This window comes from Megalobrama amblycephala, linkage group LG1 (genome assembly GCF_018812025.1).
Source record: "Megalobrama amblycephala isolate DHTTF-2021 linkage group LG1, ASM1881202v1, whole genome shotgun sequence".
In the NCBI taxonomy this organism is placed as follows: domain Eukaryota; kingdom Metazoa; phylum Chordata; class Actinopteri; order Cypriniformes; family Xenocyprididae; genus Megalobrama; species Megalobrama amblycephala.
The window spans coordinates 49,615,860-49,642,539 of record NC_063044.1 but is presented as its reverse complement, the minus strand read 5'-3'; the positions used below and the strand labels follow the sequence as shown (position 1 = coordinate 49,642,539).

The 26,680-nt window shown below is 37.2% G+C and overlaps 2 protein-coding genes and 1 long non-coding RNA gene across 6 annotated transcripts in view; 2 read left to right on the top strand and 1 right to left on the bottom strand.

Moving 5' to 3' along the window:
• Positions 1-365: 365 nt before the first annotated feature.
• nfe2l1a (nfe2 like bZIP transcription factor 1a) lies at positions 366-12,755 on the top strand. Its single transcript, XM_048198320.1, has 6 exons — positions 366-511; positions 1,690-2,245; positions 7,337-7,522; positions 8,405-8,494; positions 8,803-8,946; positions 9,510-12,755. Exons 2-6 carry the CDS (start codon positions 1,724-1,726, stop codon positions 10,749-10,751), a joined length of 2,184 nt encoding a protein of 727 aa, XP_048054277.1. The 5' UTR covers positions 366-511; positions 1,690-1,723; the 3' UTR covers positions 10,752-12,755.
• On the bottom strand, positions 12,062-26,034 carry cbx1a (chromobox homolog 1a (HP1 beta homolog Drosophila)). 4 transcript variants are annotated; one of them, XM_048198420.1, is made up of 7 exons: positions 25,798-26,027; positions 23,419-23,470; positions 18,536-18,645; positions 16,543-16,699; positions 16,184-16,352; positions 15,013-15,107; positions 12,062-13,779 (listed from the first exon to the last, which is right to left on the bottom strand). In XM_048198420.1, exons 2-7 carry the CDS (start codon positions 23,439-23,441, stop codon positions 13,635-13,637), a joined length of 699 nt encoding a protein of 232 aa, XP_048054377.1. In that variant the 5' UTR covers positions 23,442-23,470; positions 25,798-26,027; the 3' UTR covers positions 12,062-13,634. The 4 variants fall into 4 exon arrangements, with proteins under 4 accessions (XP_048054377.1, XP_048054381.1, XP_048054387.1 ...); XM_048198424.1 differs by having other exon boundaries at positions 23,419-23,444; XM_048198430.1 differs by lacking the exon at positions 23,419-23,470 and having other exon boundaries at positions 25,798-26,034.
• Positions 25,145-26,680, top strand: part of LOC125273243 — a 284,955-nt gene continuing 283,419 nt past the window's right edge. The window contains exon 1 of the long non-coding RNA XR_007186030.1: positions 25,145-25,233. This is a non-coding gene — a long non-coding RNA (uncharacterized LOC125273243). The remainder of the gene's footprint in view (positions 25,234-26,680) is intronic.

Genomic DNA, 26,680 nt, shown 5'->3' with positions numbered 1-26,680 from the left:
ACAGGGGGCGGCAAAGCTGAAAAGGTTCAGCGATCAAGGATCTTGCTTACACACAGCTTACTGTAAATACATGAATTAAAATGTCATATATAATAACAACAATAACAATAACAATAATAATAGTCTGCATACTCTGCAAATGATATGAATACAAGTGTAATGTACTGCATAATATGCCATCATGCAGTATATTTGTGTAGATAATAAAAGAATAGTTCATTTTATCCTTTCAGTTAGCCTATTTCATGGTCCTAGGGTAATCAAAGAAAACACTTATTACGTGTTTTTGTAGGCTAAACTGACAAACTGGGCGAGCACGCGCCGAAAGAAAACCGAAAGGTTCATCATCACGTCATTTAGGGAGGAGACCATTACTTTCCACCACTTACTTCTGCCCCATAAATACACTCGCACACTGTTATAGAGCATGTGAAGTTGTGTGATTCAGATCATCCAAGAGGAGTGTCCTGCTCTCACGCCTTTCTGTAGTGACCAAGAGAACTCAGACAAGGTAATGTTTTGACTAACTAAATCTAAACAGCAGATATTGCGAGCATAGTGCGCGTGGTTATGGATCTAATAACTCTCTATACATCATATTAATCACTTAAAAATGTTCGAGACCATCTAAGATGTAGTTTATCAGCGTAAAGATAAAAACGAGATGTAAGTGCTCATATTCTGATCGTGTCACCTGTTATGAGAAGACAATTAATATTAGGCTATATTATGATTTATTGTGTTTTTTACATATTAATACATTTTATTTAATTATTTGAACACTTGTAAGACTAATAACATATTAATATATTTTAATTATTTTATTATTTGAACACTTGTAAGACTAATGTTTATTTAATGAGATGCGTTTGATTACATCATAGCTGACTCAAGTCGCCTGTTGCCCAGTTATAAAGAAATCATGAAGAAGTGGGTCAGCGGGAGTGTCACGCGTTGATGACTGCTGTTTATGATCACAGCCTTCTTTAGGGTTGTTGACTCCAAGATAACAGAATATTCTCGAAGTGTCGCGCGTACACCGGAAAACTGGGCTATTGATTCAAACTTCTGGACAAAAAAACAAAGCACAGACTCGCGTGCCTCATTGCTTTTTAAACGGTCATCACATATTAAGTGCAATTTTCATTGAAACTGTATTCTGTAAATTAATTAATAGGCATCCTTCCGCTAGAAGAAGTTCCTGACACAACAGAACGACTTTATTATTATTATTAGCTATTATTATTGACACAACACAGAACGATATGCTAACTGGTCGCGTCACTACTGGAACGCCGTATTGGCCAATCAGAGGCCAGGAAATCAATAATACTCGGCCTTTTACAATAACCATGATTTTTCTCATAAACATTTATAATATAATTTCTATTTACAAAAAAAAAAAAAAAAAAAAAAAATTCTAAGTCTTTCACATCTCTCACATTCAGAAAAAAAAGGGACGGCGCTGTCTTTTTTGAATGCATGCCTTTTTTGAAGCTATATTAATAAATACAATAAAGATGATATTTGATATTTAAAGAATATTTTTTATTGAATACATAAAAGACTTAATCTAAGCAACAACACATTTGCATTATACATCTTAAATTCTTATCATTCTTTGTTTCAAGATTTTGTGAAAGATTTATTTTTCTGTGAACTAAAAAAAAAACCTTTTATTCTCTGAAGAGAGCTTTGAAAGCTCCTGGCACTGGTTTGGGCCATGCCGGACCTGAAGAAGTACTTCATCGAGGGCCTGATTCAAGTGGCTATTCTTCTCAGTCTGTCCGGGATGCGTGTAGGTGTGGATCCCTACCTGCCCCCTCTTAGCGAAATCATTCAGGGCCCAAGTTTAGCTCTAACTCAGACTCAATTCCACAATCTGCGAAACATCCTGGATGGATACAACCTGCACCCAAAAAGCATAGACCTAGATGGGTTCTTCACAGCCCGCAGGCTTCTGAGTTGGGTACGTTCCCTAGACCGTCTGCAGGTGCCAGCGGCAGAGTTAGAAGCCTGGTTGGTCCACAGCGAGCCTGACAATGGAGTCTCCATTCCAGGTCAAGTGGGTCTCCTTGAGGAAGCTGGAGGACTTGAAGATGTGGAAGATCCCTCAGAGCTAAGCATGAGGTTGGGAAATGGAGGAGAAATGGGTTATGACGTACTTGAGGACCAAACCCTTGGACCTTTGGGGCACATGCCAAGAAACATCAACCATTCAGACGATGATGAACTCATTAAAGAGGTAAGCAGTGAAGCCAGTGAAAGCTTCAAAAAGGTTTTCCTATTTCTGCCAATGACCTGCTTTGCGGTTTGTTACATAATAGATTGAGTAAATATTTGAAGAATGGAAGTCGGTGCTAGCAACACCCTTCATGCAAGGGTGTTTCACTCTCATTAGAAGCTTCTAAAAATGCTATAAGAATAAAATAAAACACTTTTCCACATTTTTTTTTAAAATTGCTACAAGAAGAAACTGTTTTCAGCATCGATAATAAATGTTTCTCGAGCATCAAATCATCATATTAGAATGATTTCTGAAGGATCATGTGACACTGAAGACTGGAGTAATGATGCTGAAAATTCAGCTTTGACACCACATGAATAAATTACATTTTAAAATATATTCAAATAGAAAAACATCTTGCCAACTCCAAACTTTTTAACTGTTGAGTAAAAATATGTGTCAATTATAGCATTTACATGTTTACAACCAATGTCTTAGATCCTCTAATTAGCTATGCAATGTATTTGTCTTTTACAAAGTGCAGAAATGTGCTTGAACGGGTGTAAGAAGAAAAAAAAAAATTGTTACATATGACTTTATTGACCTGCCATCTGGGGTTTTATTTCCTCATGGCATATGATTTCCAGTTAAGTCATGCCCTAACAAAATAAGGAAGTGTTTTACCTGTGAATCTTATTAGGTTATCAGCTGTGAGTTGACAGTGAGTTGCAAAATAATGTGAAACAAGTTAATGCAAATGAAAAATTACTGGTATGCACTTAATTTATTCAGATATTAATAATACACAAGTAGCTTAACCATATTAAACAAACTATTTGCTAATTGCAATTCTGAAAACACACACCCAAACACAAACAGCACTGGCTCAATACCAGAAACGTCTGGTCCGGATATGCACATGGATTTGTTATTGAGTTGGACAGATGCATGTGTCCCCGTATTTGCCCCGAGGCACCGCTGAGTGTTAAACAACTTCAAACATCTTGGCTGGGTTTCCCCCTCCATGTCTTACTCAAGTGTTGCATGTTGTTTTTGTCCTACTGACCGTTAGAGTTTCATAAGGCCCAGAATATTCTGGGTAACATGGGGCTAAAATATGATCGCTGACTTGTATACTAGCAATGTTACATAAGTTTCTATATTGTAAAAACAATTTCAAATTCAGACTTAAGAATAAGTAGAAAATGATCAGTCTTAGATCTAGGTTCATGTTATTTGTTAAACCAATACAATTTATTAAAAAACAATTTATTAAAGAGCATATAAAATGCTAAAACGAGCGAATGAATGACTAAACGGTCATTTAAAAGTATATTAAGTTCATTGTTGAGTTAGTTTATTCCAAACACAAACACTCTCACTGTAATAATTTGTAGTGTTAAAGTTCCCCTATCATGCTATTTTAAAGGTTTCTAATTTTGTTTTGGAGGTCTTCTACCATTACCATATCTGAGGCTTTACTGTATCTGTTCTGGGGCAGCTAATGAAGGCCATAGGCTGGCATTATATGCATTACAAAAACATGCGTAGGATTGCAACAGGAAGTGAGACTGGAATTACTGACGACTCCTTTCAGGCAGTTCAGAACCGTTATTTATTTTTGCGAGACAACTTTATTTGTTGTGCACTTTGATCCACTTTGCAGACCTTTTACATTTACAAACATATATATTACACAGTACATGAAAGGTAATATCCTAAAAAGCATAACAGGGGCACTTTAAACTGGTTTATCACATGACCCACAGCAGACTGCCAGCATAGGCACACAGTGTCCAGACTATTTAGTGTCACTGTACGGCTGCCTGGCTGTGCGCCCACGTTATTGACATTTGTGAGAAGCATCGAGACGCTTTCTTTTGCTTTCTGTGCACATGCATGAACTCAATGGGACAGCTAGGGAATTTTTCACTGAATAATTTTGCTTTCTGTTCCTCCAATGGGCTTTGAAACAGAATAAGAGGTTGCACACAGTATAGCATTTAGCCTACTGAACCTGAATTCCCCTTGAGTAAGAACTCTGTACATAGAAACAGTTGCCATGGGCCAAGTCTCCACATGTACAGACCAGATCAAATTTGACAGGTTTCCATGCACATGATCCACAGGGCTATTTCTGAACCAAGAGCCAGTCTGTTTGTTAGTGTAGTATGTACAAAAGGCTGCATATTTGGCCCTATGGCACATTTGACCTGTACTGACTGGCGGCCATGGTGTTTCTGGATCAGACGGTTGACTATTTTACCCCTAGAGATTAGTAGAAGCACGCAGTTTGGTGATTAGTTCTCTGAGTTTTGTGCGAGAAGTAGCAAGTACTGATGCTCATCTATTCATAGTTTTCAGTCATGTGACTCATGCGGAGACCTGGAGGGCAAAACACCCATAGAACCGCAGCACAGGCCTGTCAATTTTCCATCTTAAAAGAAGAAAAACAAAAATATGTGAACAAAATGCAAGTTTTTGGGCACTTGTGATCCATATACAGCAAATATCTTTTTGTGTAACTTGTGTTTCTGTTACTTGGACCTTTTGGTTGTATTCTGCCCAGTTCTTTCCCTGTTTCCGGTGACATTTTATAGTCAGTTTGTAGTTTTCTTGTTGATTAGTTCTCTGATTGTTCCCAGAGCATAAAACTGAACTTTTTAATGTAAAAACTTAAAATACTATCTTTCCTTTCATATTTTAATTCACATACTTTGTTTAATGCAATTTGTTAAAATATACTAAAGCAAAGGGCATTTTGTCAGAACCTAGTAAATTACATTATTTATTCAGTAAACTAATGTTCAGGTTTTGTAAATCACTAAAATATTTTTCTTGAGAATCATGATTTTAAAGTGATTCTCAATTTTTCCAGAATTGTGAAGCTCTTTCAGCATAGCATACACAAATAAATATTAATCAAATAAATAAAAATAAATAAATAAAATTCTTAAAATCACTGATTAGTGTTGTCAAAAGTACTGAAATTTAAAAAATGTGATGCTTTGATCGCTGTTGAGCAGATTCGTAAACACCTCTGATTGGCCACTGTGACAACATATACATCTGATTGGTTACAATGATCAACGCTTCAAAAACATGTTGTAAATAGTCATCAATGACACTCTTCACCGCGCGCTTACACAGATATACACAGGTCCGCTGATAGACACCTGGTTTCAAACGCTCCCGCTTTCAAATTCAAACACTTTCGGGTGTTTTCAAACACTCCCATGTGTTAATCATTGTAGCCAAACAGACACATATGCTGAGCACGTGAACACACAATGGCCAATCAGAGGTGTTTACGAATCTGCTCAACACGTCACATTTTTAAAATTTCAGTACCAACTTGGTATCGAAGTCGGTACTTTTGACAACGCTATAGCTGATACCAATATATTGTGCATCCCTAATATCTGTTATATTTGCAGACTTCTATAATGTTGGACCCACACAAAAAAAGTCAATGAAAACTCCAGGAATCATTACAGTATCGAAAAATCCCCCTCTCTAAATCACTGTAGTTCAAACAAGGGCATCTGTACTTGACTGAGCAAGCTTGTTGTGACCCCAAATATAAACTGACCGCTGGTAGATATGCCTGAGCATGTGCTGGCTTGGCGTCCACAGCACCATCCTGGCTTGTTTTGTAATCCGAGAACACATGCACATTTGCTTTCGCAATGCCTGTTTACCGGCTACTGATCAAGTACAAGGACCCTTCCCCTCAAAATGAACTCAACAGACAGTACATGAAAGAAATCTTACTGCCAAATATACCATATGCTCAAAAGTGAACAGGCACTGTGACCTTGTCAAACCCTCTCTAGGACTTAGCATATATAGGTGTCGAAGTTGATTTGTACTGAATAGTTTACATGATTAAATGACACCCTAGCCTTAACTGTAAGGCAGGGGGGACTTGGGTTGTTATTCCCCTAATACCAAAAAACATATTAGTCAACCATGCTTGTCACAAGGACCACAGGGGTCTGTGGAGGCTAAGGGGACTTCCAGTAACAACAGCACCGACACCCAAGAGACCAATCGTTTTCATTAATCCCCCTCCAGAACAGGGAAAGGTTAAGTCTATTTATAGCCAAGAGCTGTCTGTTGTCTGTAAATGTATGGGTTCCATATAGGCCAAAACATCATCCATCTGGATGTGTTTCTATGTATGCATTTATTAGAGATGCAGCGATGTATCGGCCGTCGATATTTATCGACCAAAGCGTGCACCTGGAAAGCCGCATCTCAGACAGCACGAATACTGAATTGAGTTCTCTTTCGCTGCTTCTTGCGCTTGAACGGACAAATTCACACAAAATATCAAAATGCCCATCTTGGCGAGTATCCTAGTAAACACTACTTATGGCTTAAAGGGTTAGTTCACCCAAAAATGAAATTTCTGTCATTAATTACTCACCCTCATGTCGTTACAAACTCTCAACACAATTGTTCATCTTCGGAACACAAGATATTTTTTGATGAAATCCGAGAGGTTTTATGCGCACAAAAAGTGTTCTCGTCGCTTCATAACATTAAAGGGTTAGTTCACCCAAAAATGAAAATTCTGTCATTTATTACTCACCCTCATGCCGTTCCACACCTGTAACACCTTCATTCATCTTCGAAACGCAAATCAAGATATTTTTGTTGAAATCTGATGGCTCAGTGAGACCTGCATAGCCAGCAATGACATTTCCTCTCTCAAGATCCATTAATGTACTAAAAAACATATTTAAATCAGTTCATGTGAGTACAGTGGTTCAATATTAATATTATAAAGTGACGAGAATATTTTTGGTGCGCCAAAAAACAAAACAAAATAGTGACTTATATAGTGATGGCCGATTTCAAAACACTGCTTCATGAAGCTTCGGAGCATATGAATCTTTTGTGTCGAATCATGATTTAGATCCCATGTCAAACCGCCAAACTGCTGAAATCACGTGACTTTGGCGCTCTGAACAGCTGATTCGACACGCTGATTCATTATGCTCCGAAGCTTCATGAAGCAGTTTTGAAATCGGCCATCACTATACAAGTTTCCGAAGATGGACCATGTCTTATCCTTACTAGACCTTCGTTTTGCATTTTCAGGAGGGAGATGGTATGTCTTTCGCCGGGGCGCAAGAACCTCAGCAAAATGTCCACCAGGAGCAGTTGGAAAATGCAAGAACACAACCTCTCAGCTTGTTTAATGAGGAAGAAGAGGATGAATTCATGGTGGACAGCTGGAGAAATACAAATCCATTTCACAACCAGATGTTTGGAGAGGATGTACAGGTATGACAGTGAATATACTTACAAAAAGGCACCCACATATTTAATATTTAGATTTTGAATTTAAATTTAGCTGCAATATCTATAATTTATACAGTAGTGGCCAAAAGTGATGTCCAGAGGGAATATTTGTTTTTAATGACCCTACAATTTTTTTTTTTTTTTATATTTTAAATATTGAATGAAGAACAAAACACTATAATTACGGTATTTGACAGAAATTATTTGGCAAAAAGTCAAACAGCTACAGGTTTAATTTCACTATGAAAAAAATATGCATGGGAAAAAACAAAAAGTTCACATGAAACAGCATACATTGACTACAGCATAATCATTTATTAATATTTTGTTGGTTCTCTTATGTTTTTGCAAGTTCTTTGTATGACAGCCTGGCCAAAAATTATGTCTGCACAATGTTTCATTGTGTTATCACAAATAAAACAATTGATTCCAAGCACAACTGCACAATTTGCTTATAAAATCTTAAACAAACTTTAAATAATATTCAAATAAAGGGTCAAGATGTCAATTTTATTGGCCAGAAATTTTTGGCCACAACTGTATTTCTTAAATAATTTTACATTATATTCTATCAAACAAAACACATTTTATTTTATGTAATTTAGACTCTTTTCAATTTGCAGAGGAATATGTACAATATGAGCTAAAGTACTAAAATTGTGTGAATAGGACACAAAATGTACAATTGAATTAACTCTTTGTTTAAAAAGTAGATTTGCTATTCAGTGCTGCTGCTGACCTTGATGAAGTCTTTCCACATTCCAAAGCAGTGCAGCATGAGCGTCATAGCTTGACCTTGACAGATAACAGTGCGATATGATTTTTATTAAACAATTTCCTCAAACTCACTTGCTCTTCTTTCAGTTGTCAGGTGTAAGGGAAGACACTTCTCTTTCCATTGAAGAGTGCTTGCATCTCATCGATGCCAACTTCCCCTCAGAAGAGGATCCAGAGGTAAGAACCTGATCTAGAAAGCAACGTTTCATCTTTTTACAATTTCTGCAGTAGGAATTTTTAGTGAGTGAGTGAGTGAGTGAGTGAGTGAGTGAGTGAGTGAGTGAGAGAGAGAGAGAGAGAGAGAGAGAGAGAGAGAGAGAGAGAGAGAGAGAGAGAGAGAGAGAGAGAGAGAGAGAGAGAGAGAGAGAGAGAGAGAGAGAGAGAGAGAGAGAGAGAGAGAGAGAGATAAAAAAAAATCTTTTAAAAAAAAGGAAATGCAGGCTTTCCAAACTTGTTTAAAAATCTTAATGTCTTAATTTTCTCAGTTGACAGGTCCTGGTTTACAGAATGTAGGAGAACATACACTTCAGTTTCAGAGGCCACTCATCTCACCCTTGTTGCCTGAACAGGAATCCGCATTTACCTTAGAGCAACAGTGGCAAGATGTTTTGTCCATCATGGAGTCACAGGTACGCAAATGCAAGCTTACAGTCTCTACAGAATTCAAACATTAAATGCAGTTTTGACGCTCTTTAATGTGGCGTGACAGATCGCTATAGCCGCCGGCCCGGGTATATTTAATTTTCTGTATTTCGCTCCGTCTTTCAAACTTTACTCAACCGCGGATGGATGCCTTCCACACATTCACAGTAAAATTTTAGGGGCCGTTCACATATCGTCTTTTGCACTCTCAAGTTCGTTATTTTAAATGTAGACGTGCAACAAGCACTCTCCCAGTAGAGCAATGCCGTTGTAAAGCACTTGTTTTTTTTCCAGGCCATTTTCTCTTTTATGATAGCCAGCAACAATTTAAATGCCTGGACAAGGATTTGGTAAAAACATAATAGTTATTTCATAAAAAAAAAAAACAATCACTTTTTCATTTAGGCCTAATGTTTTTTTTTTTAAATCAAATTGTGTTTCAGGTTTAAAGATTCAAAGTGATGTACCAGGTCATGTGTTTTGTTGACCTGGCAGTCAGAGAACGTTTTTTTTTTCCTTTTATTGAGTTTAACTTCTGTTATCTTTACAGGACATGGATATAGCCGAAACAACAGGCGATTCCCCCGTCAATACAAGTGATTCAGACAGAAATACTGGATCCATGGACAGCTTTATTCATCAGGATGTTAGCCTTCACCAAGCCACTCTACCAAGATCCACCGAAGCACAAAACAGCGTCACCATGGAAGAAACCTGTCGGATTAACAACTACTCCGTGCCAAACGTCAACTTGGACACCTCTGCTAATGTAGAAGCTTTTGAAGACTCTGATATCATAGACCTCCTTACTGGGACTTGCCTGCCAAGCCCATTAGATCCTCTGCTGGAGGAAGCCATGCTTGATGAGATTGGACTAATGGATTTGGCCTTGGAAGAACCTAGCCAGGCACAATTTGAAGAGCAAAACCAAGCAGATTCTGACTCTGGTTTATCCCTGGACTATAGCCAAAGCCTTACCTCCCCTAGTGGATCTGAATCTTCCAGTTCCTCATCATCTTCTTCATGCTCTTCATCACCTTCCAGCCCAACCACTAGTTTGATGCCCGAGGAAGGTGCCGTGGGCTACACCCATATCAAGGAGGAGGAGGATGATGATGGAGCTGTGGGTGGCTTCATGCCAGAACAAACCAAAATGTGTCAGTCAAGTTTTTTGGAAGCCAGGCAGTTCCATCGTCTTCCTTGGCTCGAACACATCGGACACGATCATACCTACAACCAACCTCAAATCCAGAAGAAACCTCCAAAAGATCCCTTCGATGAGTTGAAAGAGAAAGCGCTGGAGCATCTGTCCAGCCGGGATGAGAAACGTGCACGTTCGTTGAATATCCCGTTATCCAACGAAAGCATCGTAAACTCGCCCGTTGAGGAGTTTAATCGTTTGCTAGCAAAATATCATCTCAACGAGGCTCAGCTCACGCTCATCAGAGACATTCGCCGCAGGGGTAAAAACAAAATGGCTGCTCAGAACTGTCGTCGAAGGAAGCTAGATGTCCTAGTGGGATTGGAGCGTAATGTGGATAGTCTGCGACGCCTCCGGATCAGACTGCTTAGGGAAAAGTCTGAGATCTTGTGCTCCATCAGGGAGATTAAGCAGCTTCTTAATAGCCTGTATCAAGAGGTATATGAGAGACTTAGGGAGGAACAGGGACTGCTCTACTCTGACAACAACTTTACTTTGCAGGAAGACTGCACCAGCCCCGTAACATCACAACGCAGATCAAATTCACACTCCAGACGCAAACTTAGCAAGAGACAAAAACGCAAGAAGTGAGGAGGACTCTGCAATGAGCTGATGTTGATTAGTTCTACATGTCCACCTGCTGGTTTTCCACAGTCCAAAGGGAATTTGCACCAAGTAGGGTATTTTTACCGAAGAGAAGATACTGTGTAGGCACATAATACAACTTGACCGAAATTGAAGATTTGATGTTAATTTAAAGGGCAATGCGAGTTTCCTTGACTTTTGACGTAAAAGACATTTAAATATACTCTAAAAACAGAGTAACAGGCAGCAAACTTGCAGTTTGTGCCTGAGGCTGAGTCTAGCCAGAGAAAGCACTCTAAGCTGTAGCCGATATTACATGAAAAACAGGCGTTTCTTAAAAGGCACAGCAGTAAATAATAGACAGTTTATTTCTAAGGGCCACAGAGAGGGTGGAAAATGGCCAAAAAAGCTAAAATATGACTTTAACAACACCTTTTAAGTCAAAATGAAATCAAAATGGACATTATGAATATTGCAGTTTATCGATTATTTATGAATGTATTATGATTTATCTGTGCACGTGATGACGTGTGCAAGGGCAGGACAAAAATCTCTCCTTTCCAGCAACCTGTCACAGACTTGCATGAGATTACAGCAATTAGCAAACAAAAAACGATTCCCAATAGAGAAAGTCCAATTTTTCTTGCTTCGTTTCACTTGGATGTCACAATAGAGAAGAAAAGACAATCATGCTGACTTTAAGAACCAAACTGGGCTACAAAAACATCAGGAGTATCGGAAATCGTTCCCAAAAACCAGTAAAATAATCCTATGTTAGAATGGCAATTGTGTTTGGAATTATGCTTGGAATCCAAGTATTGAAACAAAATTAATGCATTTTAAATATTGCTAACTGGTTTAATAAAAGTGTTGGTTTGCCATCTCATTATAGGGAACACCATACAATGTACATTTAATTTTGAGCTCAATTAACATTAACTAGATTACAAGGCTGTAACGTTTAAGGATTTGTGACCCACCATGTTTTGAGTGAACTGGAATTCTGTCCTTGAGTTTGTGTGGTTTATTTGAGATTGTATTGCTGGAAGTAATTGATGAAATGGTAAAATACCAGTTCTGTATTTGATTTCATTAATAATTTTGAAATAACTTGTAAATAATTTAAACCTTTTTATATTCAATTGTTTATATACCTTGTGTTAAATATTTTGCAGTGAATTTAAGTTCTTCGTGACAAGCTCTTTTGTTTTAATTAAAAGCTATTTATTGTCCTTAACTTTCAATTTCTTTTCTAATATGACAAAATACATTTTTAAACAACATTTCTTAAAATAAGTATAGATCAAAACACACAATTAATAAAAAAGGTTTAATGAACAAATAGTCTCCCCCTTGAAAAAGTGAAAATTAAAGAAAGTAACATGCTTCAAACAGTACACTTTAAAAGAGAAAACAGACAATCAGAGAGGAATATAAAGCAGTCACATTACTGATTGTGTACCACTAAAAGTACTTCAGACTTCTCTGGTACGCAGCAGAAGAGTATGCCACTATTAATACCATATTTAGCGAAAAAACGTATCCAGTGATCCAAGCACTATTTTAGCCAACGCAAAAACATTTTGAAGAGATTCATTACGTTTTAAAATTAATATTACCATAACTAACATGTTTATGCTGGTGCAAAGGTGGTACTAAGAGACCTGATCTGTAGCATGGTAAACTCGGTGAGCTTTTTTTATGATAAAAAAGATGCAATTAAGCTGTGTAGTACATTCTAATTCTTGAGCACCACCAAAGAATTGAGTAAAACAGCAAAAAAAGCAAACTTTTCATCAATGTTATCTAAAGTATTTCCAAAGCCTGTTCTGGCACTCCTTGATCAGCCTATAAAACTCGAAAGTTCAGCCTGAGAAGCTGGAATATAAAGAGCACATCTCCTCTTCACACAGTAATGCAACTGATAAAATACACTGACAGCTAACAGTTAAAAATAAAAATGTTTATATAAGATTATGGGAAATGCAGTTTACTAAGCTTAGAAATAATCAAAAAAAATCTATTTGTGAATATATTTATATCCATGCGCAGCGTATATCCTCAAGTGGTGAATGAATTAAAGATGAGAATACTGTATACATGATGAATAAAAATTCAAAAATACTGCTAAAAGAGCAAGACTGCACTACACAACAATGTGCTCACTAATAAGGTGACAACTGCTCTGACAAATGCATTTACACAACAAATGAAATGGAAAGGAAAAAAGAGAAGAAATTAGGCCATACTGCCCTGCAAAGACAAAACACTTTAACTACACAGAGTTGAGCAAAAACTGTCTAGATTCAGAGAAAACTGTGTACACACTGATATCAAATCAATCACAATTTACTCAAACTTTATAACCATCGTTTTTTTTTTAGTTACAGTGTTGCGTACTTGCTGTGTTTTAACTTAAGGCAGCATTTTACACAGTGACACATTCTTTAGACATTAAAAGTCCTTCAAATCCCTTGTCAGAAAAATACAGAAAGTATGAGGATGTGCACATAGGATCCATCGCATAATCAGGCGTTCACCACCAGGAACAACAACTGAGCAACTACTGCAGCATTATACCCCATTTCCCATAATCAAACAAAAAAGAAAGAGAAAGAGAAGCAAAGAGGAAATAGAATAATCCTGTGTTTCTTATGGGAAGGTCAGTATTCTGACTAATGTCACTTTTGCCCACTAAAGATCACTCCACGTCTGCATATCATGCTCTGAATATATCTTGAGTCCGATTTTATGGCATTGAGAGTAAGAGTTTTTGTCTCCGTTTCCTCATTTCTAAACTTCCCATGTCCCCCCCGCCCCCATCAAGCTCATTCAAACTAGTTTAACAGCACCCCTGACTTGCCACCTTTCTCATTCTCCCTCACAAGCCTAGTTCTTATCGTCCTTCTTCTCTTCTTCCTCAGAAGGGTAAGAGTGCCATGTCAGTCGCTCTTCGTAGAATGAGATGACCACCTGCGGGCACTTCACATTGGCCTCTTTGGCTGGAACGAGATCTGCCTCGTCAGAGTTTTTCCTGTAGAGAACAGGCAGAGGGAATACAAGCACTTGAAATAATGTCATTTAGCCCCTTAGTATTCCTAAGGTCTCTTTTGAATGGCAAGTGTACCAGGAGCGGTACAGCGAAACACTAACATGTTAGCCCAACATACAGAATGGGGTTAAAACAGAGGCATCTGGGCTTTGGCTCAGCCTGCCTAAGAGAAACATTCTGCAAGTTTCACAATCTGGATTGAGGCTGAAAACTAAACTGGTTGCCAGATGTGAGAGTCTTCAGTATGAATATATGTGCACAAGAATGCAAATAAAGAAGAAAAAAGAAGAAGTGGAATATACTGGAAATGGCGCACTCCAAGTACGAGAATCCATGAACTGTATTATTAGAAAGTTTTCTAAGGCTGCACAATGTATTAAAACATTTCAAAACCATACTATAGCATAAAGCTATTGTGAATTCACAAAAGCCTGCAATTCAATTAAATATATGCCCTGCGGTTTTAATATAAATATTACGCTTTATTTGCGCATCTCAGTGAGGCTCTGTTCAAAGTAAATGCTGCTTCACATGAACTGTTATCATTTACATGCATGGAGTGTCTTAAATATGCTGTGAGTTTGGGTTGCTTATAACATTCATCTGAGAACGCAATGTGCACCATTTCATCCAGTTTTTAAGGTAAATAATTTATAAACCTACACCAACACAGGAGCATATGTCAATGTTTCTAAATATGCAAATTGTTCATCACAACTTCAAAATAAAAGTTTAAACCCTCACTCTGAGTTTGCATGTTTTGATGTCCACATATTCTTGTTCAAGAAATTACAGTGGTTGTAGCATTTCTATCATAAAGAAGTGGCCAGATATTAAAGATTAAGTAAACATTTGAATAAATTTGTTTGGCCAAACAAGGATTTGAACTGCTGTGAAGTGTAACACCACCAGGCTGCTGGCATTTGTTATAATATATAATGTACATAAGTTGATTGTTTCTATTATCTATTATATTATGTAATTTTTCAGTGTTAAAACCATATGATTTATTGCTTTTGATACTTTATTTGAACCAAACTATTGCCTCATTGTTATTATATATGTATTTTAAGTAATTTTAAAGGCTATTGAGTTTTGGATCAGACAATCTGTTTGACCAAAGGTGGTTTTCATTATTTTCGCAACTCTATTTTGTGACACTAGTGGAGCAGAAATTACACACTTTACAATTTTTAAATCTTAACATTCACATACCATTTCATTAGAAACATGAGCTCGCCGCTGGAATCTGTGGCTCCAATGATGCGTTCTGGGTCCAACCCCCGTGAAAAGCCCCTCGGCTTGTCTTGCTGCAAATCATTAGGAAATGTATTATTTGTATGCAGAAAAGTGTATTCCAAGCAGTCTTCCAAACAAGAACATTTTTTATTCTTTCTGATCAGCATGTCTTTATATGAGGTTTGGATCATCTTTTTTTAAATTTTAGTTGTTTTCACAGGGAAGCAAAAAGGTGGCGCTAAGATTGTCTTGCTAAAGCTAATTTCACAGCTAGCATTTTATGCATCCTAAATGCACACAATGAAATATTTTTATATTAAAATAATTTAATACACTTTTACATAAGACCAAATTTCAGATTGAAATTGATGTACAAAAATATTTTTCATAAATATTCTCTTTTTTTCATGCATCACATGTCTAAAAAAAAAAAAAAAAAAGATATTTGAAAAGAAAAACAAATGATGAATGCATAATAAAAACATCTACAAGACTTACAAGCTTTTAATTGTATAGTATAGCCTATATTTACATATAAATATATTTAGTTTATGTCATGTATGACTCAAACATTCATGAAAAACAAGCCATGAGTCATGGATGAAGGAATCAGCTGGACTCCTGTTTATTTTGAATGTCTACCAAGCTAGTGAAGCTATTGGCTTATTTACAGTTGTTGCACTGATGCACAATTATTTACTAAATAATTCACTACATTTGTGTCTGTTATTTTGTTTTACAAAGTTAGGAAAGTAATGTTTAAGTAAAGCCTGATACGTTGCACAAATGATCCCAGTTTCTTCCACACAGTAAGGCATACAGTTTATTAGGTAATTTAGCACTTTTTTTATTATTACTTGAATATCGGATCGGTATCAGCCGATACTGAATCCCAGGTATCGGAAGCAAAAAAGGCGGTTCGGTGCATCCCTAGTTTGGGCTGCACGTTTTTAAAGCCAAGTGCACTTTCTTACATGCTTCTGGACCCCCAAACAAGGACAGAGGTCCACACACACTATAGTCTCACAAAATCCTCTGGGAAACACTGCATATGCCAATTTGTATACAACATTTTAGTTTAGAAACAACTTTTGTATAGCAAAAGTCTATAAAATATTATTCATCAAATGTAATACTAAAATCTAACCTCATCTTTCCTCTTTTTAGGCCGGCTGTCTTCTCCACCGTCTGTGTCAGATTCTCCTTTCCTCTTTCCACTAGAATCTTTTTTGTCATCACTTTTATGTTTTTGCATGTACTCTGCAATGAGATCAGGACAGTCCAGGTTGTCCTCTGGTTCCCATGTGTTGTCTTCACTAAAGAAAGGGAAATAAATTCTCAATCATTTGACAGACCAACTGAAACCAAAAGTGCAAATTAGAAAACCATTTACTCTCCCTTTGTTCTTTATATAATGATAAAATGGTCATCATGTTTGCTAGGAATCAAGTTCCATGCCTTACATAAACGCTTTTAGTGGAAATCTAGCTGATATTAGTTACTTACTCTGAGAAGCCCTTCCATTTGAGCAGGAACTCCACTCTGCCCTTCACCACCCGCCTGTCCAGGACTTTCTCCACCACATATTCTTCCTCTTCCTCGACAACCTCCTCCACCTTCTTCTTGTTCTGCTTCTTTCCAGCGGTGGCCGCCAGCTTGTCTTCTGTGGAGAAAGAAGAGGGCAGAAAAGAGAAAAAGGGAGGTCAGTCTCTTCTGTAGATATAAACATTTTTAAGTATTCAAAAAAATTAAGCAAGTTAAACTTGAAAACAGACACTATGAGGCTGAGCAAAACACACACAAACAGTGATACTTCACAAGCAGGGGATCGTGCATAAAGAGGAAGATAAATTATTTGGGGTTTTATTTGAAAGAAGGTAGGCCAAGGTCAAAAAGGTCTGTCTGCCAACATTAGACAAATCTTGCTGTACAGAGCAATGTGTCAAAATCAAAGACATTTTGACTGCAGTATAAAAACCACAGCTCTTAGTGTTCAATTCTTGCTTTTGAGAAAAAGGCCAGAAACTAAAATCAGTCAGAATAGTTATCAAAACACGTTTTAGTGTTTTAGATTCATTGTCCACCACTTAAAGGGATAGTACAACCAAAAATGAAAATTGGGAAAATACTCATTTACTAACCCTCATGTCATCTGAATTGTATAACAGTGTAACAGACACACCTTAAGCTGTTCAGATTATCGCTTGTTAAGAGCAATGTTAGCATCACATTCCAAGCAGGGGGGAGATACCCGTCTGAACTAGAACCATAACCACCTGACGCTTATTACACAACTTCCTGGGACTAGAATGAGACCAATTAATCAGGAGATATTAGCATCAAATATTTTCGGGTCAGTAAGATTTTTTTTTTTTTTTTTTTTAAATAAGTCTCTTATGCTCATCAACACTGCATTTATTTGATCAAAATACAGTAAAACAGCAATATTGTGAAACAAAAGTTTTCTATTTGAATATATTTTAAAATGTAATTTATTCCTGTGATCAAAGCTGAATTTTCAGCATCATTACTCCAGTCTTCAGTGTCACATGATCCTTCAGAAATCATTCTAATATGATGATTTGCTGCTCAAGAAACATGTCTGATTATTATCAATGTTGAACAGTTGCTGCTTAATATTTTTTTGTGGAAACTGTGATACTTTTTTCCAGGTTGCTTTGAAGCATTTATTTGAAATAGAAGTCTTACGTAACATTATAAATGTCTTTACTGCCAATTTACTGATCAACTTAAATCAATCCCTGCTGAATAAAAGCATTAATTTCTTTAAACAAATAAACAAATCTTACTGACCTCAAACTCTTGAACAAGTAGTGTATATTTTGTGAACAATCTAATCCTTCATCTTTAAACTACTGTACCATTAATATCTGGATTATATCAGTATCAGAGGCAATTCAACTCCCTAAATATCAACATCCATTACATGATTGAATACACCACAGTAGCTAACAGCTAGTGTGAGGAACAAATACTTAACTACTAATCAACTACAAATGAGGGTACTACAGCCTACACATCAGTTCAGGAAAATTTCAGTAACATTTTACAATTTGGTCTCATTTCTTAATACATGATTAGCCATGAACTAACAATGAGCAATTGACATATACAGCATTTATAAATCATTGTTAATGTTAATCTTATTATAAAATGCTTCCCAAATTTCTTCACTTTGAAACACTCATTTTGTCCTTTTTGTGCATCAGACCAGAATCACACTTCTTGACCTTATAAATCACCAGCAGAAGCACCTCTATTAGTCAGTGACAGATAATGGATCACATGGCAGATGATACAGCAGTCATGAAAACAGACATTGTTACCAACAACCCGTGATTCAATGGAAAAAAAAAAAAAAAAAAAAAAATCTGTTCAAGGCTTTATACATTAAGGTGATCTGAATGTCTGGAAATAAACCCTCCCCCCACACACATTTGTAAGAAAAACAGCAGTGAAGGAGAAAGTTGTGAGACACCTTCGGTGACGCTGGGAGCATCACTGGCTGTGTCTGTTGGTTGGCTCATGCTCGTCATGAAGGGGGGAGGCTCTGCGGAACCTTCAGGTTCCTTGTCAACGTCAACAGTGCTGAACAGAGTGAAAGTGTGGATTAGAGGGGATGGGGGGGGTCAGGTGATATCAGGGAAAGAACAACACAAGGCAGGAAATAAAATTACACAGCACTGCGGATAACAGTTTGGTGGCTCTAAATAATACATCATTTCATGGTGCACGGATCCCTTTGAATTGCTTTACAGTTAAACATTACAGGTATGGATTTTGGGTTAATAATCTCACAAAAACGCGCCCAGGTCACACTGAAAATATCTTGCATAATGAAACCTATTTTAGGACCATTCAGGGCTCTACACTTACATTTATTTTTAGGAGCACTTGTTCTCCTAATTTAAAAAAATTTAGGATCACCTTCTGATCAATGACAGAATATTAGCCTTCCCATTGAGGTGATATTTGAATCCTTAAAAATACTTGCAGGGGCATTTTTTCTAACCTTATTAAATGTGTCATCTTTTGTCAAATTCATAAATTGAGTTAAAATAACAAGACACAATCAGGAAGAATAAGTTACCAATCAAACAAAATCAGTATTAACAAAATTCATCTTTGCACTGCGGAGGTGGCACAGAAGAACAAAAAGGTGGCATTACATTTACAGACTGTTTAAATGCATTTACATTCATGATAAATGTTTTAAATAGAAAGTTTTGAATATAGAAATATTAAATGATGAATTTAATAATTGATGAATAACTGAAATGATACTTTAAAGGTGCTCTAAGTGATCCTGGGTGGAGTAACTTCCTGTTGAAGTGTTGTCAAACAAAACAGAGGCTAGCTAGACCCTCCCTCCTCCTCCCCCTCCCCCTCCCTCCGTGCTTCCTGAAACAGTCATGAACGCGCATTTAAAATCATTCTTGTCGGTTATTGGCTGGAGAATGTTTAATATGTTTTGTGGTCCAGGCTGCACCAGTTTTTATTGCTGTTTTCGGAGCTTGTGGCGACTACAGAGACCGCGTTTTTTACAGTGTGTTCAGGAGACAGGCAGCTAGCGGATAGTGAGGAGATGTTTGCTGTATGTGACAAAAAAAATTTTTGGCCTAAAAACACGCAACATCACTTAGAGCACCTTTAAAGATGAAACTAAAACCGCCAGTAGGGGGCGGCAAGTCACTGAATTATTCATTCAATCGATTTGTTCAAACAGCTGATTCGTTCAGGAGCAAAGCAAGCGACTGTCTTTATGAATGGGTCATTGAATCACTGACTCACTAGATTTGCTTGAAACTGCAGATTCATTCATAAATGAAACACCTGTGTTTGCTCTGCAGCAGTTCAGCTGTGATTTTGTTTGAAACTATTTTTGTTATATGAAATGGAGCAAAATCTGACAATACTCTTCCTAAAATGCGCGTCACTTAATATTAACTTCATGTTTATTGACTTGTTCAATTACATTTGCAAACTCCTTTTACAATCATTAAAAAGCTGTCACTCGTCTCAGTTCATCGCAATCTCACAAACTTCCGTTATATTCAATGAAGTTGTCTACGCTGCACAATGAATCCCTTACTTACATCGTGTCTGTACTGTTTGTTATAATGAGAGGATTCGTGAGCTGGCATAACTCAGCACTGAACAAACTCCAGCGTTTTGAACAAAAGTGGATTTTAACTTAAACGCCTCTAACTGTCCATGGTATTCAAGAAATCAACAGATATGTCTGCGATTGTCTACATTGCTCACCGCCGCAAAAATGTGTTCTCTCTCCACACTCTCCAGAGTGTAAACACAAATACGCATTGATGCATTTGCAAAATTGTTTGGCCATTTAGATGTTTAGTGCATTGTGGCATTTCTTTAGGGCTGAGTTAAAAATATTGATTTCTCGATTTTTCTTGATTCTCATTTTGATGAACCAGTATCGATTCTTAAATCCCAATAATTGATCTTTTAGGCCGCTTTTACATTTCATGGTTCAAGTGATCTAATTTCGATTTTTCCTCCCTTGTGGCACAGATCAGATAAGAAAGACGAACGTGTAAGCAAGAAAAAAAAAAAAAGCACAGATTCCGATACTCTCAGGTCAGTTTCAGGCCTCATTCATATGTGAAAATAAATCTGATATGAACTGGATACATGCATTTGCGTCTGCTCTGTAAGCAGACAGATCGGATATTCCCCGTTCAATAAAAAAAAAATCGCACGTCCTTGAAAAAGCGGCGATGGCGAATGACATCAACTCAGGTGGACACCAACTGAATATGACAGAAATAAGTCACAACGTCCGGCTTGGTGAGTATTCGCTTAAACACTGTCAGCTATGTCTTAAGTGAACATAAACAGTTAGGAACTAAGTCGCATGTGTAACAGTATATTGGATCCATGCATTCAATCTCAAAGTGACAGCATCCTAATATTCCTGCTGCCATCTGTGTCATTAATGTTAAATCAAATAACAAAAGAATGCCGCTCCATTTGAAAGCAGGTGATGGTGATTTAGCGGTAATCAGGGAACCGGCTTTACTGACGAAATGCGCGTGACAATCTCATGCGATATATCGTGCAGCCCTATTAAAGGCCCTGATATACTTCAAACGAAGTTCGAAATGCGTGAGCATACTGTACATACGATATACTGTAAACGAACATCTGACGCTGCCCACACTGCTGTGATCGACTTTTAGATGAATATGTAAATATGTGCCGTGCACTTTCTTCTCATTAACAAAACAAACCCAACAAAAATGAGAAAACCGCAAGCATTTATTATAGAAAGCATAAGAAAAGCGTCTGATCATAACAACATGGGTATGTTAGCACGAGCTCTGCAAATTAGCACTCCAGTCACGTCACGTCTACATATAGCACTTTATTTAATAGATTGCTTAAAATCAAGCAGCTTTACAGTATCAAACATGAAAAACAATGTCAGTGCCTCATTTCATCAGAAGCACAACTTCATTTTGTATTATAAAGCGGCTATCCAGTGTGTTCATGTTTTCACCCACGGAGCTCTTACCTCGACGAACTCTACAGATCAAATGAGTCAGAAGACTTCCACGCGAATGAAGGCGGAGCCTCGGCGCACACCTCCTGTTACGTTATCGTCACTGACCAGTGGTAGTACGAAGGTGTTTTGCAGCTGGAGCGAACTTTTCCTGAAAGTTCGCTTTGGCAAGCAGTTTCGAACTTCCAAAAAGAACACAAAACGAACTTTGTTTTGGCCTGATTTTGTTTGAAATGACGTCACATCAGTTCGTTCTTCGATTTCGTTTAAAGTATACCAGGGCCTTTAGTAGGATTAATCCTTATTTAACTTATACAGAAGACTATGCAGTGTTGTTTTAAATTTGATTACTTTCTGTTGATAAAGACTGTTCTGTTTTTTTATTTTTTATTATTTATTTGTTAAGCTTTAAGCTGTTCCTAATCACCTCTAAGAGGAGGAATGGAATATGTTGCACATGTTGCTTGCCAATAAATAGAGAGTTGTCAATTTATGATACATTCTCATCTCTTCATTTTTTTTTAATACTTAAACATTGTGGTTAAATAGATGGCCTATTATTTATTTCAGTGATTGGTTTCGGTGATCGGACAATACTGCTTCCAGTGATTGGTAATCCCCCCAAATCCTGATATCTTAGTTCTCATTAATACTTTTCCTCCCGGCTTCACAGACAAGGCTTAAAGGAACACTCCACTTTTTTTGAAAATAGGCTCATTTTCCAACTCCCCAGTTAAACAGTTGAGTTTTACCATTTTCGAATCCATTCAGATGATCTCCGGGCCTGGCGATACCACTTTTAGCATAGCTTAGCATAGTTAATTGAATCTGATTAGACCGTTAGCATCTCGCTCAAAAATGACCAAAGAGTTTTGATATTTTTCCTATTTAAAACTTGACTCTTCTGTAGTTACATTGTGTACTAAGACCGACGGAAAATGAAAAGTTGCGATTTTCTAGGCCGATATAATATCATTGCGCCTGCTGCACCCATGGTACGGCAGGAAAGTTCCTTGATTATTATGCCAGAATGAGTGTATAGTTCCTAGCCATATCGGCCTAGAAAATCGCAACTTTTGATTTTCTGTCGGTCTTAGTACACGAAGGAAAAATATCGAAACTCTTTGGTCATTTTTTTGTTCGAGATGCTAACGGTCTAATCAGATTCAATGAACTATGCTAAGCTATGCTAAAAGTGGTACCGCCAGACCCAGAGATCGGCTGAATGGATTCGAAAATGGTAAAACTCAACTGTTTAACTCTAGGGGAGTTGGAAAATGAGCCTATTTTCAAAAAAAGAGGAGTGTTCCTTTAAGCTAGTCCCAGACTAAAATGCATGTTTGAGCCGTTTTAACTGAAAGCAACTTGTACTGACATATCTTAAAATGTCACTGTTATTGTTTTGTCTCAAGATGCACACAAGTAATGTTTTTTTCAAAGGCACGTTTATAAAAACTACTTAAATGTCCTAATTGAACTAAAGTCTAATCCTGGCTTAATCTACGCCCTGTCTGTAAAACCAGGCCTTGGTGTGTGTTTTTTTTTTTTTTTTTTTTAGGGTAAATGGACTCAATTGTGCCTCAATGTCATGAAAGAAAAAACAAAAACAAATTTCACACAGCAACCAGTTGTAAATGTAATGTTATAACATAAACATTGTAAATGTAAGACTAAATAAAAACCAACACAAATGCCTGGCTTGATGTTCTTAAGTCTGCATACCATATTGATGGCGAACCAGCACCAACAAATCAAAAGTGATTTTTTTTCCCCATGTTATATTTTAATTAAATGTTTTATTTTGTTTTATGGTGCCATCAGTAAACACTCACCGGGCTGAAGCACTGAGATGCATCACCTAAAAAGGGCGTAAAAACAGAAATCCTAACAAATTAAAGGTGCAATAGGTGATTCTATTCAGAAACATTTTTTGTTAGGCTGATTGAAAGTCTCCTCTTATCCTGATAGCAATCACTGTTAAATGGTAAATGTATTTTTATAAATATATATATAATCTGTGAAAGGCGTAGGACCATAAAATGTTCATTCAATCATTGTTCGGTCCGAACAGGTAAGTACATGGTATGATTCGATTCAGATGTAACAATGTAGCATACACAGTTTGTGTACCTTTACTCATTAGCTCAACGACAGCAGCAGCCAACGTCTAATCGGGAACTATTTTTGTTTTTAAAGTTAACGAGCAAACTAAAACGTCCACACCTTTGGTGTATTCGTAAGACCACCACCACCAGATGTGTCGACCATTGTTTCTGAGTCTTGCTACAAACAATCAGTAAAACATCTTGTTTCCTCCAATTAAAATACCCTCAGTGTCTCAGTGTATTGTCCATGCCATCCTTGACACAAAAGATAGTTTTTTGTTGTTCCTTCGCTTGATATTCTGTCGATGTTTACATTGTATTTTTGCTGAAATATTATCACCTTTCTGGTTATAAAGACAGTGATGTGGTTTATTTTGTGCTCAACGCTGCTAGTTATTCATCAGCGGCGTGGCTTTGGATGGCGATTTGCAGGGAGGGTGGGACCTACACTTTCAATGCTAGCAGGCCAGAGTTAGCATTTTCCCAGATCACCTACTGCACCTTTAAAGGGTTAGTTCACCCAAAAAAGAAATTTCTCTCATTAGTTATTCACCCTCATGTCGTTCCACACCCGTAAGACCTTTGTTCATCTTCAGAACATAAATTAAGATATTTTAGTTGAAATCCGATGGTTCAGTGAGGCCTCTATTGATAGCAAAGCCATTGAAACTCTCAAGGTCCATAAAGGTACTAAAAACATTTAAAACAGTTCATGTGAGTACAGTGGTTCTCTCTTAATATTATCAAGCGACAAGAATACTTTTTGTGCGCCAAAAAAAACCCAAAATAAAGACTTTTCAACAATACCTATGGGCCGATTTCAAAACACTGCTTCATGAAGCTTCATAAATCTTTTGTTTCGAATCAGTGATTCGGATCTCCTATCAAATGGCTAAACTGCTGAAATCACGTGACTTTTGTGCTCCGATTCGTAAAGCTCAGAAACTTAATGAAGCAGTGTTTTGAAATCGGCCATCACTAGATATTGTTGAAAAGTCTTAATTTTGTTTTTTTGGTGAACAAAAAGTATTCTTGTCACTAACTCATATGAACCGTTTAAAATGTTTTTAGTACCTTAATGGATCTTGAGAGATGGCTTTGCTCTCAATGCAGGACTCACCGAGCCATCAGATTTCATCAAAAATATCTTAATTTGTGTTCTGAAGATGAACGAAGGCCTTACAGGTGTGGAACGACATGAGGGTGAGTAATTAACGACATTATTTGTATTTTTGGGTCAACTAACCCTTTAAGCTCCAAGCCAAGAGCCTCGATTTATTTTTTTTTTTTTTTTTAATCACATTAACGCAATCACCTTTTTATTCTTAACGCTTGATCTTATCTCTTCACTTCTAAATGAAAGCAGATCATACGCGTCGTTGTTTTATTTCTTCTTATAAACAGTGTGAGAGGAACAGCATTAAGTTAAAATGTTAAATTCAACTTCCGACGTGCACGCGCAGACGCCTTGCCAGAATGTTCGGCCCACTTCCCCTGCTGCAACAGTAACCACAAACCAGCGAAGCGAAGTCACGCTTTAAGGTAGAAATGCAAACACCATGTAGATGTGTTTTTATATAAAATAATAATAATAAATAAAAAAAATAAAAATAAAAAAAGAAAGAGGGGGGGGGGAGTGTTCCCGAGTTCTTTTAACCCCAGGCGTGCGCGAGGAAGGCGTTTCTGTCTCGCGCGGAGATGGTGGGCTAGACTAACCCTTTTGCTCGTACAATTTTGAGTCTAAAAGCTACCATGACACCAACAACATGTATGCTGTCCGATAAACAGATGCATGAAACGTTCCAAACCACATTATATTTAACTGATTAAACCCCAAAATGGCCCTAAAATACGAGACACCGAGTAGCCTTGCGGCTAATGCTGCAAAAGCATGGTCGCTCACTTCTCCATGTTGACCTGGATCCGTGTAGAAAACTACCGAAAATATCTCAAATATGACTAGATATCATTCAAGAGCAATTAGCTGTTTAAAGTACTCAAACATCTAACGCTACCTGTTAATTATAAAAATGAATCACACTGCTCAATACATAACGTTAGTCAGTTCTATAGTTTATATCTCAGTCTGCATGCAGCGCCACTTACCTGTGAATTACGGAATTAAGGGCGAAATAACACCAAATGAGGTGGTTGAACGCAGATAGAGCGGCTTTAAGTGTCGACAAACGTTTGAAATATGTCGACTGGGGAAAGAGTTTGCAGTTATTTTATCGAGGTTCCTTCCTTGGATGGTCAGACAAAAGGTAACGCTACACGCAAGCTCCAGCAACCCGCCAATTCCGACGGAACGTGTTACGTGACTCTCTACGTACGCGGATGGTGCATCCTGGGAGTTGTAGTTTTACGTGCGCAGTGTAAAAATGAACAGATGTTTGTTGTTCCTTGGTACCTTTTTTTTTACAGTCTATGCTCGGTACCCTTCGAAAATGCCTCAAATATCCGAATGTTTTTTTTCAATAATTTCAATATTTAAGTGCTTAAAACATTCTTTCTTGATAATAGACCCTTTTCACAGACTGTGATGACGCGTTTTAATGGTCATCAATATCGTAAATCCTGCAAAGTTTTTTTTTAATATTTTCATTAATAATAATAATAATAATAATAATAATAAAAACGTAAGTACATTTATAACACTATACTCGAGTCAGTATTACATTACCTTTGCATCAAATTATAAAAATCTAACGCTGCTGTGAGGGTGTTTCTATATGGGAGTGACGGTAAAAATTACATATGTGACCTGATCCAGCAAAATGAGTCACAGTGACCCAAATTTCAAAATTGAGATTTGGTATCAATGGAAAGATGAGACAATAAGCTTTAAAATAGTCAAAGTCAAAGTCATACCTTGAATGGTTTTAGAGATATACCCATTTTAATTATGGTCGTCTGCCCTCTTTTTCCAATTGAAAACCTGAGAAAATCGCTTTTAAAGTTTTTTGCCCGTTTTTTTGTTGATATCTTT